Raw genomic sequence first — 21,135 nt, forward strand, 5'->3', positions numbered from 1 at the left:
GGATGGAATCAGGTAAAGTAGGTACTGCAAGATTATTCAAATTTGTGTCCAGATATTGTACTTCCAGCAGGGTTTAAAGCAAGTACACTTGGCATGGAACAACGAGTGAGCTATTGTATTTCAGTAATAATAATAATAATAATAATAATAATAATAATAATAATAATAATAATAATAATAATAATAATAATAATAATAATAATAATAATAATAATAATAAATGTACTAACTTGTGAGATGACACTAGTGAAAGTTATAATATTTTTACTATTTACATTAATAAGAAACAAATATCTCCTTATGTATTCTAATACTAAGCAAACTGTCGTAATTTAGTATTTTATATAAAATGAAATCTTTCAGTTTAACGTCTCACAATTATGCTTTTTAGGCTAAGGAAGAAGATGATTGAGACAAGTGAATGACGATGGAAGAACTGATGGAATGAGGATGTTGGCGGAAACGAAAGTAGATTTCTACCATTGAGTCACCGTGCCCCCTTGTGTTGTATATGAAGAATTAGTATATATTAAGGTCAACCTATAAATTACAGGTATTGGCACTGAGAAAATAATTTCTTTTATTGGGGTTTCGTTCTTAATTACAGTTTTCCAAGGTTTTAGCAGGCCACTTACTTTCAACTATGTTTTTGAAATAATTTATCCGTCGAAAATATAAAAGTGAAAAACGAAAAATATGACATGTTAAAAAAAATGCGATGGCAAGGAAGGAAAAATATTTCTTTACTACATAAGTAGAGCATTTCTTTGCTTTCAATGCTTCTTTTTAATCTCAGTACAAAATTCTTCATTGACAAAATTCTTCAATTAACTAGTAAACAAGCAGACCATCCCATGGTTATTAACATTGTATCTATACACGTTACTTACAAATATCTTTTGTAATTATATTAGGTTCACTTCAATAAATAATTTTAATTGAATATAACTGTAATTCTTTCGTTAGCAGCAAGATTTTATACCAAACTATGCTATGGGCCAAGAAACCATCTTTTTTTATTCAAGTATTGTTTTTTGGTTGTTTTGGAGAGCAAGAACTTTAATGAATAACACGTGCTTCACGTGGCCTGCTAATTAAGTTAATGGATCTTATAAACACTGGACACGTGTGCAGAAAACCAAGAACAGTGGTATTTCTTCTTTTCATTGTGTGTCTGTCTATGTACCTGAAATATACAGTGCTTGGACGAAAATACTTTACAAAATTAAAAAAAAACTGGTTCCAGTAGCTTACTACCGCTATGCTAGTGCTAACTTCTAGTAGTGAGGAAATGTTGGAAATATTAAAAAAACATAAAACACTGTTGGAAATATAAAGGAAAAAAGAAAATGGTTGGAACATTATTTAAGAAGTTGTGTTCTACTGAACGTGATACAAGGTGTAGTGGAAGGAAAACAAGGAAGAAAGGAAAGAATAAAATTGAGACCAAAATGAATTAGGACTTTTGAATATCTGTTATGCAATCCGACAATTATTAATGCTGCTCATCAGGAAACGAGAGAGACGGAATTTTCATGACGAGACAATGCTCTTCAAATAAAATATATACAAGACGAGGTAACACTTTAACGATAGCTTTTCGATATGAGACAGCCACTAATTTTTTTTATCATAGGCAACTCTACCAGTTATGCCTATATGGGCTAATAATTAAACGCTGAGGCAATCTACATTTTAACTTGGAATTCTACAATTTTATTCAGGTTTCATATAAAATGTATTTATTTGTTTATTTATTTTCATATAATGATATCTCTTATACTACGTATTTTTGATAAAATTACACATTCTGCGTCCGTAGCATATGCAAAATTTCACCAAGGATCGTGTTCAAGCTCAAAAGTTCATATCGTTTCAGGATATTTGCTGAAACTTGAAAACTTCTTTACGTACTCCACTGATCTATTTTTGTACATACATAATCTTAAAGTACTATATTGCTTTCGGTTATTAGGTGCAGTAAATAAAATTCTATATATCAATTTGAATAAGTAGCTAACACTTTCTGACCAGCATATCAGATTGACTGTTTGAGGAAGATAACGTTAAGTTTTTGAAACTGTAACACATTATTTTTGGTTTTAATGCATCAGTGTATAATTCTAGTCAGAAAAGTATATATTTACCTAATAAGATCAATTTGAATATTATTTTTCTTCTTTTACTTAATTTTCTTTAGTTTATTTCGTACTTTCTTCTAATATTAATTCCCATACAACGAATTATCTAAATGAAATGGTAGCTTTATTTCAAACAATATACGAAGAGAAAGATAATATTTATTTCTAGTAGTCATCGTCTACCATACTAGAATATTGCATAAAGGATCGCTAAAGCGAAAATTGAGAGAAATTATGAGTAATATTCGAATAGAAACCTTATTTGTATTATATTGCGATATAATCTACCAGATGATCGACAAAATAAGAGTATGAAACTCCATGATAAGTTTATTTATGATAAATTTATTACGAAAATAAAGGAAAAGGGCAGAAAGACTAAATTTAAAAGCTAAATGTTTTCTAATAGGATTGTTATGTGTCGCTGAGAGTGCAAACTGGGGGCGGAGGGTTGGGGAGGACGAATAAAGGACAGTTGCAGGAACTTTATCAACCAACATGAAGTTTTTGGCGGTTGCAGCGGAACCTCTACAGTGCTTATTTAGTTGTTGTACGTCGTCTGGCCTCTCGCCAAAACACAAAAGAGAGTAAAAGAGAGAGAGAGAGAGAGAGAGAGGACCAGATGCAAAAGTTGGATGTAACCCAGTAATTCGTTAGTTGCATCCGCGTCGACATTTACCCCCAGGGATTGAATACGCTAATAACATTATCGTAGATCTCTCTCCACTCACTCACCTACAGGTGAATATGAATACTCACTCCAATTTTCCAACCCACTACCCGCGAACTCGTTGTTATTAATGTACAAACTCAACTAGTTGTAGTAAACGTCATTGGAGAGAAATGAAATTAAATAGGTTCCGAGGGATCTTTGCCGGGTGGATGGAAATACAGTTTGGAGTGTACGGATCTGCATTGCTTCATAGTTTTCACACTACACACAACGCCAAGTTTTCAACACTGTTACGAGTTTAAAGCATTGTGTGACAAGGGCTAATAATTAAATATGAAACTCAAGGTCTTTGGTAATTATTACCAACTTGAAACATTGTTATACAAGAGCTGGTACCTCAAATATTCCATAGGATTTTCTCGTTCTGCTCGTTTACCTATTTAAACAGCATACCTATTAATAGTTATGCCTCTTCAATCTCATGCTTACATCAGCGCAGACAGGCTTGAAGGAATAAACTTTTTCTTTCTTATGGCAGTTATCATCATTTTGTAAGTTTTATGACAGTTATCATTATTCTTTGGAATATCAGAGACTGAGAATGTCTATGTATATCCAGTGCCTTTTTCTGGTTGTGAGCAACGGTACACAATATTGGCACCTTCCTTTTGAAGTTTTCATACAATTTCTGACCATTTAGGAAAATTTTTGTCACATAAGTCAAAAAGCTGATGAAAAGCATATTCTTGAAGGATTCGATAATAATTCGCTTCCATATGTTAACATTGGCCAGAAAATCCCGGGCCGACGTTTGGTGAAGTTGAAAGTAGAAAATTAGCATGCAAAATTCCTCTTAAATAGAAGATAATCATTTCGTGATTTCCGTGAGTATCTTCAAGGAAAATAAAGTTCCAAACAGGTCACATCCTCTAAATCGTACTTTGGCCTCAATTGTAATATATTTCAGAGAATGTGGAAGGAAAAAATGAAAAGAAATCTTTAAGTTTTACGCCCCACGGTTATGCAGGCTAGGCAAGAGGTGGGGATGATGAGAAACGAATGAAATCCCCGAGAAAGTTAGAGGAAACAGGAAATCCCCGAGGAAACCCACGGATACGGTGTTTATCCACCACAAAGTTTACTTGGCGCGAGCTGGGATCGAACTAAGGACCCCATGCACCAGAGGTGAACGCTCTACCACTAAGCAACCGCGAATGTGGAAATAGTCCTGCTGTTAGATGAATCTTACAGTAACTTCATTTAAAATATATCTGATAGTAGAGACAACCTCTGTATTGTTTGTTCATCATGATAGTACCACATCCTCTCACAGTTTAACCCTAGCAATGTCGTCATTCTGCGGTTGGTATCAAAAGAGATAATCGATCTAGAGACGATAAGAGCATATTGGGGGCTACGTTAAAATTATGGAAGCTTCAGTAATAATATGAAGGTATTATTATTCAAAATACTTAAAGGCCAGCTTATGTCAGAAGAGAGATACAAAAATGATATAATTGTGAGCTAATCATGTTACATGTAGTTTCATCAAGTCTCAAATTTAGTGCTAAAAATGAAATTTAGCTAATTCTTATGAAAGTACTGTGACTCCCACGAGACAATAAAGAAAATCCATGTTCATGTGTATCACACGATTTACATACAGGTATTTAATTTTCAGTGATTTAATAAGGATATGAGAAACCATTTGTCGAAATATTTTTCTTGTTATCAATGAGTTAGTATTTGGCAAAGTTAAGTAACGTGTTCAAAGAAATTTCTTAAGATTATACCCTAACAGTACACGGTAAGACTTGCAGATATAAATAAATTATCCAAATCCTAATGTTTATTACTTTAAAAAAACAGGGAATTTTCTTACTTCAGGAACAATTTACTTTGTATCTTGATTTAATAACTAATAAGGTAATCATTCTTAAGCCTCATTTTAGCCATTACAGTAAAATGTCTTTGCAACGAATGACAGGTAACGTAATGTTGAGAATTGTGAAAATATTTTCTGTATCCTTCCCTTTTCCCTACTTAACATGTGGTAAAACACTTCATTTTAATGGACTTCAAATTTCCAGTATAACATGTGAAAATTTTCGTCTTCTTGTCTATATTCATCTTTATTTTTTCAAAAGTATAATTTAATTTAATTCTGTTTTATAACATAAATGCACCCTGGCAAAACAAAGAAGAAGTTCATGTGAAATGTTTCCATGTATGAGATATGAATAGCCACCCTAAAAATCGCCGTCACCCGTGAAGAAGTTCACGCATTGACTCTACGAGGTGTGTTCAAAACGTATCGAATCTTATTTTTTCCCGCGTAAACCAATGAAGCACGGGAAACTTTCTTCAGTGCAGATGTAGAAGAAGTCTCCGCAGTAGTGATTTTTTTACTCCGCAAAAAGCCTTAGCCGGCCAACGAGTAAAGACGTGTAGTGAGCAGTCGTCGGATTTCAGTTTTTGTAAAATGACAGAGAAACTTGAGCAGCGATATTGCATCAAATTTTGTCAAAAGCTTCGTGATATCCAAGCGGAAGACATTTGCAAGATTCAATAGGCTTTCGGGGACGATGTCAATGAGCACCTCACCTATACAGAAGTGGTATAGCCACTTCAATGATGGCCGCACTCAGTAGGCAGTGAAACATGTTCAGGTAGTTCCTCAACAAGCCAGAATGACAATATCATTGAGCAAGTTTGGACTGTGGTCTTGAAGCACCGTCGTATCACAGTCCGAGAAATTGGGAGGGATATAGGGGTAAGCATCGGATCGGTACATTCAATTTTGAACGAGAATTTGGACATGAGGAATGTGTCCGCAAAATTTGGACCAAAGTTGCTAACAACGTAGCAGAAGCAATGGCGTCTAGACATTAAACAGGACATGCTGGACAATGCAAACAATGTGCCATCATTCCCTACGCACCCAACATGGCTCCATGTGACTTTTGGTTATTTCCCAAGCTGAAAATGCTATTACAAGGGACCCGATTTGAGTCAAGAGAAGACATCATGCGGAATGCAACGGTAGGGTTGCTTAGCATTCCATAACTTGTGTTACAGAAGTGTTTCCAACAATGAGAGGAGCTCTGGGAGAAGTCTGTGCATTACCAAGGAGACTACCTTGAAGAGGATTAGTGTTTCACATTTCCTAATTAATAAATGTATTTTTGCAAACCAACGGTTCGACACGTATTAAGAACTTAGTCGAGTTAAACGTTTTCTTCCAAGGGTTATCGTATAGACTAACGGATGAACATATGTCACCGTTACCCGCGAAGATGTTCACGGATTGATTCAATTACGAAGTCGACCAAGATAATCGCTTTCTCCCCAGCGTTATCGTGTAGACTAACGGAGAAACGTACACGTGTATGTCACCAATACTCGTGAAAATGTTCAAACATTGACTCGAACTCGACCGAGGTAACAATTTTCTTTCAAGAGTTATCGAGTAGATTAACGGAGGAATATATGTCACCGTTTCCTGTGAAGATGTTCAACGATTGACTTAATTAACGAACACAATTGAGATAATCGCTCTAGCTATTACAAAACCACAGAATTCAAAAATTTGCTTTAGTTTAAAGGTTACTGTGGGGAGTAACCCAAGTTCGTACAAACTAACAATACAATCTAGTAAGTTCCACTTGCATTATTCTAATAATAACTGTAATAACTGTACTAACTGTACTAACTGTCTCTTAACAACTTTCTTTAAGAGACAGTAGATATACCTTAGTATCGGTATGACCATTGTTAGAATGATTCATAACAGAAGTAAGCAACTGTGGTTTTCTTCCAAGACACATAAAAAAAATCGGGTTTTGATGTCATATAATTTTCTTCCTTGTGATTTGTCTAATAGTATAACAACCTTGTACTTTATCTTTTGTTCGTAAAGTAACGTATGTATTAGTGTATCTATTAACTTGATAACGATAACATGGATAAAAGGAAGCGAAAGAAATTTTCTTTTAAAAAAACTGCAAAATACTTTTGGAAGTGAAGAAAGAAGGAAAGACATTATCTAAATTCACTATAACAAATTAATATCAGAGGTCGCAAAAAACTTCGTTATACTGGTATTTTACTGTAAAAATTTCGTAATTTAAGTATTTATTAAATTCATATCTCTCACGTTGTTTAAAAAGTCTTTTAGAAAAAGAAATCTACACGAGTTGATCTCATCTTTGATTTACTTCCCACATCCACGTCATGACATGCCGATACAATTAGGATAACTTTCTAGGATAAACTACCCATAACTAATAATAATAATAATAATAATAATAATAATAATAATAATAATAATAATAATAATAATAATAATAATAATAATAATAATAATAATAATAATAATAATAACATAATCCATCTGAGGCGAGCTATGTTTTCTTTTAACCTTTAACTTTTCACCTAATAAATAGCTCGCTTTCACTACCGTGTTTGAATAACTATTCTGAGCAAGTTAATAGTATTATAACCGAATCTTTGGGTTTTGTTTTTGCTTTGTACCTTTCAAATGAGAGTAAAAAGACCTATCATTAATATCGGCAGTCCCATATATTACAAATAAGACTAAGGCATAGCTTTGCAATCTTTTGAAAACTATACCGTACCAGCACTATGGAACAAAGTGATCACTGGTGTCGAAATATTTAGTTCCTGTCCATGGCGTCAGAATTAACTTGTTGAATGTGGTTAATAGTATCTGTACATTCGTACCATTGTCCGTATACTGGTATCAAAAACAAGAGAAAATACTTAGTAGGACCCCATTCAATTTAATTGAAAAAGGTTTTTTTTTTCGATACGAAGAACAGCACTTCAAAGCCAAGCACTTTGATTTTGCGCTGTAAACAACGTATCTAACTCTCCACTTCTTTCCTTATCATCATTAACTGGCACTTATAATGTCTTCTGAACATATACACGAGGAACACTTTGATTTTAAATTCATTTCACTTATAATCTATAAAAGTATCGACAAAATAGGTTTGCAAAGATACTGTCCATTTTCAGACATTCATATGTAATTTGACCTATTTAATAAGTAAAATTTCTCAGAATCTACAATAGTCATGATACGTAGATTGTAGTGCATTAAATATAATCATTTGCTACGGTTCATAGGGCATAAAAACTAAATTCTCCTCTCGTTTTATCTGAAGTTACCATGACTGTGTTATGTCGTACTGTGAATTATAGATTTTCTGGGATTTCAATGAATATCAGTATCGTATTGAACAAAACAGTGAGTGGAATTACGCATGCTGGCGACATAAAATATCGTTGTGGATAAACGGTTAGGGATATACGCATGGGTATCATAAAACCCCTCATGGGCACTATAATTTCCAACGCAATGTAATATGATTCTATTTCCCATTTTTGTTGCCAGGCGGCAAAAAAGAAGAAAAGCGCGATGAATTGAATTACCTTTTTCAGCTGTTTTTTTCTCGTTCCTACGCTTGAAACTTCAATTTAGCTTACACTACTTCTTATGCAGCCCAAACTGGGGAACTGTTGCGCAAGGTTGCCTAACACCAGGGCGAAGAGGAAAGCGTTTTTCCAATACCATGAGGTTTTCCACCTTCCTGTTAATTTCACGTTTCACTTCCTGCAATCGGAAACGGATCCGCCGCAAGAGATTAATCAATTTCTGCCTTAGAACAGAGTATGAAAAATACCAACCCCTGCCCAACCAAAAGATCTAGTTTTTTTTTTTTTTTTTTTTTTTTTTGCATTTATTCTATGTATGACTACGAAAGTAGAAACAGCTATAGTGAACAGAGAGATTGAATTATTGCATAAAAGTGATGCTTTTAATTTTAATATAGTTAAATCATTATTATAAAGAATTTTGTTAACATGTGTTTCTTTAAAGGAACTATAAATGCTGAATCGAAAGGTACAACTAACTTTCAAACAACTGGGTCAATATATGCTATATTATTATTAAGAAACTCATTAAGGGAGATAAGTTCTAAGTAAGTTCCGGTAAGAAAGAAGTAAGTTTTCGAAGAAGGCTCCATTCAAGGTGGAATAGCCAATCGGTATAGAGTATACAATGGCCGTCTTTTTAAACAGTGCAACTACGGATAATATAAGACTACAAAACATCTTTATTTGCTGTATTTACAAAACAAATGTGTTAAGTAGAAACAATTGTAAATGTTATTCTTTAACTTATTATTATTATTATTATTATTATTATTATTATTATTATTATTATTATTATTATTATTATTATTATTATTATTATTATTATTAATAGATGTTCAGTACAACTGAATATTAAACGTCCGTAATCTTGGGCTTCATTCCCAGTAAATTAGATTTAACCCCCTCATGAGGTAATTGTTAGTAGTTTAGTTGCACCGGAACGCTGCTCAGGAAAATGTTTGTCTTAGATATTCCGTAGCTCAGTACCAAATTTACTCGTAAATCGTGTACATTATAAACGTTACGGTAAATATATATATATATATATATATTTTTTTTGCAGCTAAGTCACTGGTAATAGTAGAATCATTTGGTTTAAGAACCAACTGCGATATAAGAAGACAGAAATAATGGCGATTAGAGTATTCATTGGCCACGTATCATTTCCATTTTAAAGACACACGGCCAGCCAAAGCCCTTTGTGGACAGAAACGCTTAATAGTTTAGCTTTCAGTTTTTTCTATATATAGTAAGGAGAAAAAGAAAATTGATGTATTAAAAACCGTAATGTAAAATGGAGGATTATAATAATCAGAACATTGTAACTGAAGTTTACATAAGAACTTCAATACTTTGTTGTAATTATAAGAAATAAAAGATCAAGACAAGTAAAGTAATATGAATAATGGACACAAATTAAACAAACACAAAGGAAAATACAGCAAACTTACAAGTTATTCTTTTTTTAAAAAAAAGAAAAAAGAAAACATGGATTAATTTGAAAATCAATGTTATGTGTCATACATGAAAGTAATAAACTATTACCAGTCAATTATTGAACCACATTTATGAGATTTATTTGATGTATCATGAAATTGTGTAATTAGGATAAGTCGAAAACAATACAAATTGTTTTCTTCCTTGAAGGCGAACATAAAGGTTAGATTCATTTCTACTTTCTTGACTTTTTTTCTCAGTTGATCGCATTGATTTGATTTTAAGTTTTGCTTTGCCCAGCCATTATGCAACCCAAAGTTAGGAAATGTTGTGCTAGGTTCTATATCCTCCAGGCGATAAGAAAAGTTTATTCTCAATATTAACGCACTTTTTCATTTTCTTGTAAAAGATAATAAACAGTGATGTTACAGTTGTTTTTTTGGTATAAAAATAATAGAACATCGATTACGGAATAAATTTTCAATTTCGCGATTAAACTTACTTCCATTATTTTAATATTTACCCTAACGGCCGTAGCAGGTGGAAGAATTTGTAGATAAATAGTTTTATGGTCTTTTAGTTGGGGCGACAGAAGGATAAGTTAAACTCTTTTTATATTTATGGATCTATGTATGTTTATTGTATTTAATCTCTAATTGATTTCTAGTTTAATAGAATTTTATTTCAAGACTTTTCAAAATTCACCAAGTATTTCACAAACTAAAATTATTGTATTTGTAACATTTAAGTTTTCTCAAAAGTTGTTTGTATGTTGTTAAAATGCCTGTCATACCATGTTAATATTCTACATAATTGATAATTATTATGAAATTTTAATCGCAAAGAAATCAATTGCAATCGGAGATCCACGTCTATTATGTAATCCCTGTGCTACAGTTGTCGAAACTTACATGATGAAAAAGTAAATAGAAGTCACTATTTGGAACTTAAAACAGAGAACATTAAAACCAAATGTTCTGTCAAACATCACGTGCATTTTCACTTTTATTTATCAAAGTGAATTTATTTATGGATTAATTAATATGAACTTTTCTTTTAAATCCATTAATACAGTAAGCATTTGAAGGAGTAAACAATGCATATGTATAGTCGTAGAAATTTAGCAAAATAGTGTTGCGTTACATATATAAAAATTGTTCATTTAATAAAAATTATGAAATGTTGAAAATTTCAGCATTTCTCCATCTTGATTCGGTATTGCTAAGAGTTATTAGCAAAATGAAAATTAAAAACTTAAATTGAAAATTTGATTTTTTGCTTTGCCTACATTTTAAAGTAATTTTCAGTCACACATGTGTGTTTGTGTATGTTTTTTTTTTTCAAATAATAATATTGGTTTTAGCTTCAGTAATCAACCTTCATTAATTAAATGAGATTTTTCAATAATTTATTTTACAGTAAAATGAAATAGAGTGCTAAAAACCCAAGACAGTTGTAGACGATTGATTAATGATTCTTTAAGGAAATAACTACTTTTCCCGCCTTTTCGTTCAAGAAGTGAAACACCAGCCAGCATTTAGATTTCTCAGATCAAAATATTTATCTATATTAAATTTGAATTTTTTATTATTATTTATATTTACAGCACTGACATGGACACAATTAAGATGACAAAAAATAATACTTGTAAATTGCAGGCATTTAAAAAAATAATAGCACGCACTTGTGAATAGCTGAACGCTCTCACGGCCAATAAACATGCACCATAACAGGAGACAATTGAAAGCCGGAAGCAAGAGTTTTAATTCTTTAAAAGAAAGTCAAAGGAAGAAGGGTCATCACGCAACGGCACTACAACGGCTTTATTCGTGCATCCTTTGATATTTTCGGAAGATAAGAAAGAACGCAATCCCATTACTTACCGTCCTAAGGAATGAAACATCATCCTGCTCGCTTCCTCCTTCGCTGTCTGCCATGTTGGAGAGATGCTACAAAGCCACAGTGAAAAACTTGGGGTGGTGTCGTTTTTATTGTGGGTTAAGCGGGGTTTCGTTCGTGTGTTATGCCATACTTTTTAAAGGTTCCCCCGCTGAACCCGTGTTACTGTTGTTTCGTTTCTGCCGAAGAAGTGCGCGAAGTGAACTCGTCTGCTATCGAGCGAATGCTGCCGGCTCTCACCTGACCCCACTACTGCGGCGTGATAGCAGCCACTGCAGAACCCTGGCTCTTACGCTCAGCGAACCTCCCCCTACTTCACTACAACGGATTCCACCACCCCCTGCCACTTGTAGTTAAGCTGCAATATGACACGCACCGAACAGTTCAATCTCCAGCTGTGCTCGCTCTTGACCCAGGGCACACAGCAAAATGTACAGGATGCTATGTGCATAGAATTCCCGCGTAGTTTTTTACTGACAATTTTTCGGGGAGGAAGAAAGAACAGCAGTTGAAAAGTGTCCCGAGAACCAGAGCAGCTAGACCTAAATTTTCCTAGCCAACTATCAGGAAAGTTATTTCTAGCCACGTAATGCTTCTTGAGCAAGCTGCTTACCTCTCTCATTTATCCCAGGGGCCATTTCGACAATTGTTGATTTTGACCAATCTCCCTTACAATAAATAATTAATTAGGTTTTTATTATTATTAATTAATTAGCTCCAATTATATTTCTATTTCTTGTCTGTCGTCACTACTTACTAGTCTACGTACTCGCGTACTTATGATCGATTAATTGCACGTGCCTGAGTCATTCATCAGAACAAAAACAAAGATAGAAATTTCCTCTTAAAAAATCAAACGCTGAAATCTTAAAAAAAAATAAAAGCGCATAATATATTTCCTATCTTTGTTTATTTTCATGAAATGATATTTATTCAAAGTAAACACACAAAAAGAACAAGATTGAAAACAATACAGACTTCATTTTTTTTTTAAAAAAAAAAAAAGCTCTGAACTCTCATACCTAGTGCTTCTGTGAAATAAAGTGGTTAATGGGTACTTTTGTATGCTTTTTTTTCGAAATGTTTGCTGTTGATCCAGGATCCTTAGTCAGTTTATGAGCTACTGTACTTTAAGTAAGAAGTAGCGAACATACACATAAATAACAGGATAGCTTGAAAGACATAAATAACAGGATTACACTGAGAAAAAAATGTATGTGGCGTACGTAAAATAGTATGTTGTATTTGTAATCCTGTAGTTTTTGGACTTAACGAACAGCAAACGTATAACTGAAAACGCATGTTTTATAATACTTTCTGTATAAATGTTCCATCTATACGTGCTTTCAATAAAACAATATAGGCGGTCAGGATCTCACATACAAAAGGACGTAAATAACATATAGCTGACGAACATGACATACATATATGTATGTAATATAAAGAAGACTGTCAGATATCAGACACCCTTCAACGGCAAGATGTAACATCTAAGGGCAGTGCCTATGTAGTATACGGATAACGTATGTTCCGTACAGATTTCTGTAGTAAGCAAGAGGATTCCACATACTTGTACAATATACCGCTGTACGGAGAACGGATTTTTCTCAGTGTAGGAGCCAATTGGAACCATGTTGAAAAATAGGTTGACCACTAACGTGATTTTTCCATTAAAAGTTTACCAGATCTGGACTCGGATCAGGAACCTCAAGTAACAGAAATGAGCCCTGGACCTCTTTACAAGGCCTGGACTCGGACCAGGAACCTTTAGTACCAGAAGTGAGCTCTGTACCCTTTTACAAGGCCCGGATTCGGACCAAGAACCTTTAGCACCAGAAGTGAGCTGTGTACCCTTTTACAAGGCCCGGACTCGGAGCAAGAATCTTTAGCACCAGAAGTGAGCTCTGTACCTCTTTACAAGGCCCGGATTCGGACCAAGAACCTTTAGCACCAGAAGTGAACTTTGTATCTCTTTACCAGCTCCGGACTCGGAGCAAGAACCTTTAGCACCAGAAGTGAGCTCTGTACCCCCTTTACCAAGCCCGGATTCGGACCAAGAACCTTTAGCACTAGAAGTGAGCTCTGTACCTCTTTACAAGGCCCGGATTCGGACCAAGAACCTTTAGCACTAGAAGGGAGTTCTGTACCCCTTTACAAGGTCCGGATTCGGACCAAGAACCTTTAGCATCAGAAGTGAGCTCTGTACCCTTTTACAAGGCCCGGACTCGGAGCAAGAACCTTTAGCACTAGAAGTGAGCTCTGTACCTCTTTACAAGGCCCAGACTTGGACCAAGAACCTTTAGCACCAGAAGTGAGCTCTGTACCTCTTTACAAGGACCAGACTCGGACCAAGAACCTTTAGCACCAGAAGTGAGCTCTGTACATCTTTACAAGGGCCAGACTCGGACCAATAACCTTTAGCATCAGAAGTGAGCTCAGTACCTCTCATCCACATGTCACCTACTAGTATATGTGTTGTTAAATACCAAGGGCGCCCATGTTGTGGTTTCCATGAGAGGACAAGTATAAGCGGCGTTTCAAAAATAGTTTCAAATTTTGCTGTAACTAATGTAAAAATACTATTGGATTTTCGATATTCTGAAGTAAAATTTCCTCATGGGGGGGGGGGGGCGAGCGCTCCACCTTGCCCGTCTGATGGGCACCGTTGTTTATTACGATTACTTTAGGCTTCCACAATATTAGATGAGATCACAGAACCTCTTTGAGCATTAGGAGCACGTCTATACATGTATTTAAAAGTTATTAATGAAATTATGTTCTCAACATGGGAAAGCGAAAAAAAAAAACTTTTATTAAGATATAACGTCCAACAATTGTTCTGTAGGCTGTAGGAGAGGGTTGATAAATGAAAGAATGATTATGTTAGTTTTTCTTAAACGGCTCCTGAATCAAAGTTAACCTAGTACTTCTTAACACCAAAAAACTATGTATCTTACTTATTCCTAATCTGCACTGATACAATTGAATTCACTTCTTCAAGTACAACATCTGTTTATCATTACTTATCCTAATCACCATAAATCTCGTTCTCTGCATCTACAACTCATATCAAAATCTAGGAGTACAAATCCAATCTATCGATCAACAGCTAATCTTATCTTCCATGATATTTGCACATAATATCACCTACTTTCCTTAGCAACAGCCAGTGTCCATTTAACAAGCACCTTGTGCCCTTTTATATTCCAACAGATTATGAGACAATTTGATGGAACGAAAACGTGAAAGGAAACAGGAGAATCACGAGAAACCCCACAAATATGATATTGTCTATCACAAACTCACATGGCTTCATATCGAGCCAGGGATCCCTCTCACCAGAAATGAGCACTATATCACTGAACCATCGTGTCCATTTAAAGTGATTAGCATTAAAAGTAATTTTTAAGACACAGTTGTGTTTCTTATCCATGACACAAACAAGTCCATGAGTGTCAAATATAATTGATGAACAGGTAAAAATGTCTTGAAGTGGAGCAAAAGTAATATTTTTTTTACCAAATCTAAATAGTGCAAATTTATGGTTTAAATATAATACGTGTATAATTTGGGACAAAAATCTAGAGATATGTCTCGGAAAGTAATTTTGAGGGAAATAATTCCATTGCAAGTAGACCACATTTTAAGTAGTAGAACAATGAAAACAGCAACTATTCTCTCACTAAAATATAGACAATAAAGGTCTATGGCAGGCCACATGGCTATTTGTTATGTTATGTAGTGTTAGCACGTCTTCTCTTATCACTGTTATTTCTGGTTTTCTAGACAGGAGTTCGTTGCTTATTAATTTTAGTACCTCTCCAACTACCTCACAACGCCGGATCAACAAAAATAACTTATGTCCCTATCGGAAATGATACTCGGTACCACGCACACTAAAAGCACGGAAGCTAACCACTCGGAGTGAAGTGCAACTACAACTACTAATGTTAATATTTTCATATTTCACTATTAAAAATTATGATTGAAATAGGTCATTTTTGAAAACTAGATATTACCAAATAATTTTTAAGCATATTTCTGAACTTGGCATTATGTTCAACCATGGATGTTGTGTAAGGAATATTAAAACATTTTACACAACGACCACAAGAACTTCAAGAATCGAGTATGGCAGGTACTTGAGACGATAGTTTATATTTATAATAACAAATACATTATATATGAAACATCGTACTTCATTAAAAAAAAAGGTAATACCCTTCAGAAACAAACTTTTTTCAATAAAAAACAAAGAAGAGATGGGGAAATCAGTTAATTCACCTAAAGAGGTATTTAAGAAAATGAAAGAAAGCTTTCTGCGCATTTCAGAAAATCAAGTGTCACTAGAATTAAAGGGGGAAAGTGACTGTTAAGGACAAGAGAACATTGTAGACAGGCCGTTGAGCTTTTAAAGTTGAAAAGTGCCAAGACGAAGTTAAGTGAACTCTCAGCTGCACAATTAGTTCCACTGTTTCTTTTGTTTTCTCTTTAATTTACTCAGACAACGAAGAGAGATAGAGACAGAGAGAGTACATAACTTAGAGTATTGCAGCCGTTTTATTTAATCAGAAGGTCACATGCGTGTGAATTCTGATGGGTCTTATTCCATTTTTACATTTCCACATATCAACTAATAAATAACTTCATAGCACTAGAAACCAAGAAGGGTTCTCGCTTGCCCGACTAACTGCACTTGAATGTCATTTGATCAACACATAGAGCTACCCCACTAGTCTAATGCCTATTGCGCTCACCTTTGATGATGAAGCAACGGGAGCATTAATATAAATCGATCCCACCTTAAGCTACAGGCCCACTTCTGATATAGCTTGGGTGGTCGAAAGTGATGACGCTAAACCTCAATAATCAATCAAATAATAAGCATATAATGCATCATATTCCCTACTTACGAGTATAACTTTCAACACTGAAAATCACAAGTTTAAGTAATTTCCAAATTACTTCATGATGTTGAATCAATGTCAAAAAAATCGTGATTTTAGAGAGAACCTACTCGGAACACACGTTAAAAAAGCAGCCGTGTTAACCATTTGAATATATAAGATGCCAGTAAAAATGTTGTTCTAGTAAAAATATTGTTCTAGTTGGATTATGTTAATATCAACGAAATATTAAATCCCACACCAACATTATCTTACTCTTTAATTACCGATTTACTGCACCAACAATAATTTCATTATTTTCCATATGTTCTTCTTCTCCATCATCTTTTCGATTTCTCTCTCTCTCTCTCTCTCTCTCTCTCTCTCTCTTACTTTCTTTCTTTTCTGAATCTTACTTTGTCTCTTTTTTCTGAATCTTATTTAGACCTTTCGAACAGTATATGATTATTTACTTAAAGCTCAATTTCCTTTTCAGCACAGACAATATGCAAGACACTGGCCTAGAGATTACCACAAAGGGATGGTATCGAGACGAGACTTCTTAAAGTCTCAGTCTGGTCTCGATTATCAAAAAGCTGTCTCGATCTCAGTCTCGTCTCGAGTCGAAATTCACCGTCTCTGTCTCATCTGGATCAACTGATGCTTATCTCGACCTAGGTCTCGAGGCCCAAATCTCCATCTCGTCTCGATAGCCTCGAAATAAAAAAAAAATGTTTAAGTAGCTGTAATCTTTTATAGCTGTTCTTTCGACTTCCCATTTTTTCACTTCATTCTTGACTGGATAATTATTGTAGGTTGCGTACCCCTCATCAGGTTCAGTCCTCAGTGGGTGTATTACTGTAAAACCCGACTAATAATCCACACCCCACTTTAGACAATAAATCTTGTGTCATATAATCACAGTATTGATTATACAGTTAAACTCAAATCAATCAACTGCCAATTTTAATACTATTTCTTGTGCCTTTCCTGTTGAATCAGTGTTATTTAATCTCCATGCCAGTTAATGCAATTGATAACAGTAAGAGTGTATTTAATCAAACCGAAAATCAAATCCTACAATTTCTCATTTATTATCCGTTACATCCTTCATTGATTTATCTCTTAATCACACACACACAAAAAAAAAAAAAAAACACGCACATTATTTTAATACGTATTAACTCCTGTCATAAACGAGGCCATGAACGTATAAAGCCGTACTTTCCTTTGCCGTGACAGAAATGGAGAGTGAACCTGTACTTGCTACTTTCATAATCTGTTCTGAACTATATATACTAAATTAAAGATAAACATTAAAGATACAGGGTTTTCATAAAGTCTGGACGGATTTAATTCGCTTATAATTTACACAAAAATGCTCATATTGAAATCAAATAAAGTGCAAACGGTAGCGGAAGGATTAAATTTTTACCTGTAATCTGCACCAGCTCAGTTCATTCACCGCCACACCTCCAACTGGGCGCCATTTACATCCACACATTCGCGTAAGCGGCGCTGGAATCCACTCACAGCGTTCCGCCGTGTTTGAACCGAAATGCCAGCCACAGACGCCCTGATTTTGTCCTTTAAGTTCTCCAAACCACTTGGCTTCTTTGCATAAACTTCCGTTTTCACATGACCCCAAAGATAGAAGTCGCAGGTGGTAAGGTCGGGTGATCTTGGCGGCCAAGAGGTCGGGCCACCGCGGCCAATCCATCGGTTAGGGAATTTCTCGTCAAGGAACTGTCTCACCTTGATTGCATAGTGAGGGGATGCCCCGTCCTGTTGGAACACGATGTCGTTCTGGATTCCACGTGCCTCCAGTTCCGGAATGAGGTATTTCCGCAACATATCCAGGTACGAATCTCCATTCACGGTCTCCTCTTCAAAAAAGAACGGTCCAATCAGATGATCATAGGACACAGCGCACCAAACGATCACTTTAGGGCTATTTCTCTCATGTGTCAATACACAAATACACCAATACAGCTTACAACTTACTTTTAACAGTCAACATTGAAACAACAATGAAAACAACAATGGATTGAGTTTGGTAAGAAACTGACCTTTGCCCTCCCTCTCCCTCTCTCAACGTGTTCGGAGTTGCCGCTTATCTAACAGTGTTGCCAACTAAAAATTTAATCCTTTCGCTACCGTTTGCACTTTATTTGATTTCATTATGAGCATTTTTATGAAAATTATAAGCAAATTAAATCCGTCCAGACTTTATGAAAACCCTGTATTACAGAGTAAACATGTAAATATGTTCCTTATTTCATGGATGTGAAAAATTCCTACTAATTAAATTGTTTTTAATTATTATTTAATTAGTTTGGCAAAATTAAAGTTCCTCTTTGAAATTCTACAACCAGAAAAATAATTTTGAATTATATATTATAGCAGTGGTTCCTAATCTTTTTGAACGATGATACACTTTATTGAACGCCATTACGACACGTTTGTTTGATGATTATTATTATTATTATTATTATTATTATTATTATTATTATTATTATTACTATTATTATTATTATTAATAATAATAATAATAATAATAATAATAATAATAATAATAATAATAATAATAATAATAATAATAATAATAATAATATAAAATATAATAGTGTAAACTTATAAGTTTCTATAAAATAGTGACACTAAGTAGTACTGAGCATTTCAGCAATGCAGAATCCATAATTTCACAAAAATATCGGGATTGTATTTAACCACAATCAGCGTAAAAGTAATGAAAGGCAGGTAAAGATAATGTTTGCTTTTTATGACTTAGTAAACACATCTTTTAGAAATACTGTAATAATATATACTTTGTTACACATTGGTTAATAGCTCTAACCAATTCTCTGTTTCATTTGACGCACTTTCTTCTTCCATGTTATTGCCCTATCCTATTCCAAAATTTCTTTTCATCTACTCTCCTCCAATCAGAAGAGCTTAATTTAAATTGGCATGAATCACGTTTTTCAGTGAATCACTTTTTTCTTGCTATACAACAAAGCTCAAAACAAACAAACAATCCCACTCCTCTAGTGAAACAGACACATGGTAGTAGTGTGAATAACGTTTTGCAGTGGAGCAAGTAAGAGCGTACGGAACAGTCATGAACGTGTCATCCGGAAACCCAAATCAAACCTAGTCCATTCGATAAACACAACAAACATATGTTCATGCACAAAAAATTAGGCGCCATGGACAATGGAGTAACTCCCTGGGGTCCATTAACCCTGTTAGTAAAAGAAAATCGTAGACTCGAAGTGAAATAGCTATTGCATCAACACTGTTCATTGGAAAATCATGGCTCATAGTTCGTTCTCTTCAGCATGAAACAAACTTTCCAGAGGTGATATCTATTGGGGCCCATAGCGTACTTGAACAGGGAAAATTGGGAGAATGTCGGGAAAATTTCCTCCTAAAATCCCTCCCATCAACTTTGGACTCCTCTGGAGTGGCCTCGGATAAAAGCACAGAATCCAAGTGTATCTCGAAAAGTACTATAGGAGATAAGAAGTATGTGTACAAAGTTTTGTGTTGATAGACAGAATGAGGGGAGAGCGTGTACCGGTTTGAAGTGTACTTCCCATTGCCCAGGAAAGGGTTAAAGGAAAGTTGATATTATCACTTATACGAGAGGTTGTAATAAAACAAGGAATTTTAAACGTATTCTTCCCTGGGTAATTCTTGCACTGTGTGGAAAAATGTTGGGAGATTGAAACCTCTCGCGTTTTCCTTATAAAATTACATTTCAGAATATGTCGGCAACATGCTCGTTGAGTAATTAAAATGAGGGGAAAGACAATAAAATAAAATATAATGAATTCTAACTCAAAATTATGTGCTATTTAAAAACACTTTCGATATACCACCTAAGGTGGTATTTGCCGCCATATCTCTTATGCATATGTCCATGACTATGGCTACCCTAGAGAAATCGTTACACCATCTTATATGTAACGTAACAATGCACGAATTTTTAGTGAAGATAATTACACTAATTTTTGCCAATATTCGAGATGAGATCAAGACTTTTAAGACTGGGCTTAGTCTCCTCTTGAATTACAAATGTCTATGTCGATCTCGGTCTTGATATAATCTCTATTACCATGGGATCCGAACTACATGTATTACCAATAATCGAACCTAAGTCCTTCCCACTAAACGCAAGAACCACACTTAGCCACGAAGGAGTTCAAATCGGGAGTTTTAATTCTTTATTACTAATGAAATACAGTACCTACATATGGGAGGATTAAAGAAAAAAGATCCATCACATTCTTCGCACGAATGTCTCCTTTGCACAAATACAATATACAGAATAGTAGCATCAGCATCTTCTAACGTAAATAATCCATTTTTCATCATCCTCACCACTCATAGATGTCAGAGGTCCACCCCTTAACAATTTCAAAATTGCATACACTTTTTAAAATTTTCATATTTTCACAACAAAACAAATGATCATTCGAAAGAACGATCAGTGGAAAAAATATTGATAGCTGCATTAAGAAAAAAACACCTAAACGCATTTCATGATCTTTTATGCCACTCCATACCTTTTGTCTTTTTATGCCTCAAGGAAGTTCTTTCTACGCGAACTGAGCACTGACGTAAGTTTTAA

The 21,135-nt window shown here is 34.6% G+C and overlaps 1 protein-coding gene across 7 annotated transcripts in view; it reads right to left on the minus strand.

Annotated features, from left to right (window-relative positions):
• RyR (Ryanodine receptor) overlaps positions 1 to 11,907 on the minus strand; it is a 395,937-nt gene extending 384,030 nt beyond the window's left edge. For all 7 annotated transcript variants that reach the window (XM_081725586.1, XM_081725584.1, XM_081725582.1 and 4 more), the window contains exon 1: positions 11,598 to 11,907. In XM_081725586.1, coding sequence (XP_081581712.1) covers positions 11,598 to 11,651 — 54 coding nt within the window. In that variant the 5' untranslated portion in view covers positions 11,652 to 11,907. The remainder of the gene's footprint in view (positions 1 to 11,597) is intronic.
• Between the last annotated feature and the right edge of the window lie 9,228 nt (positions 11,908 to 21,135).

This window comes from Thermobia domestica, chromosome 9 (assembly GCF_964235325.1).
Source record: "Thermobia domestica chromosome 9, izTheDome1.hap1.1, whole genome shotgun sequence".
Classification (NCBI taxonomy): Eukaryota; Metazoa; Arthropoda; class Insecta; order Zygentoma; family Lepismatidae; genus Thermobia; species Thermobia domestica.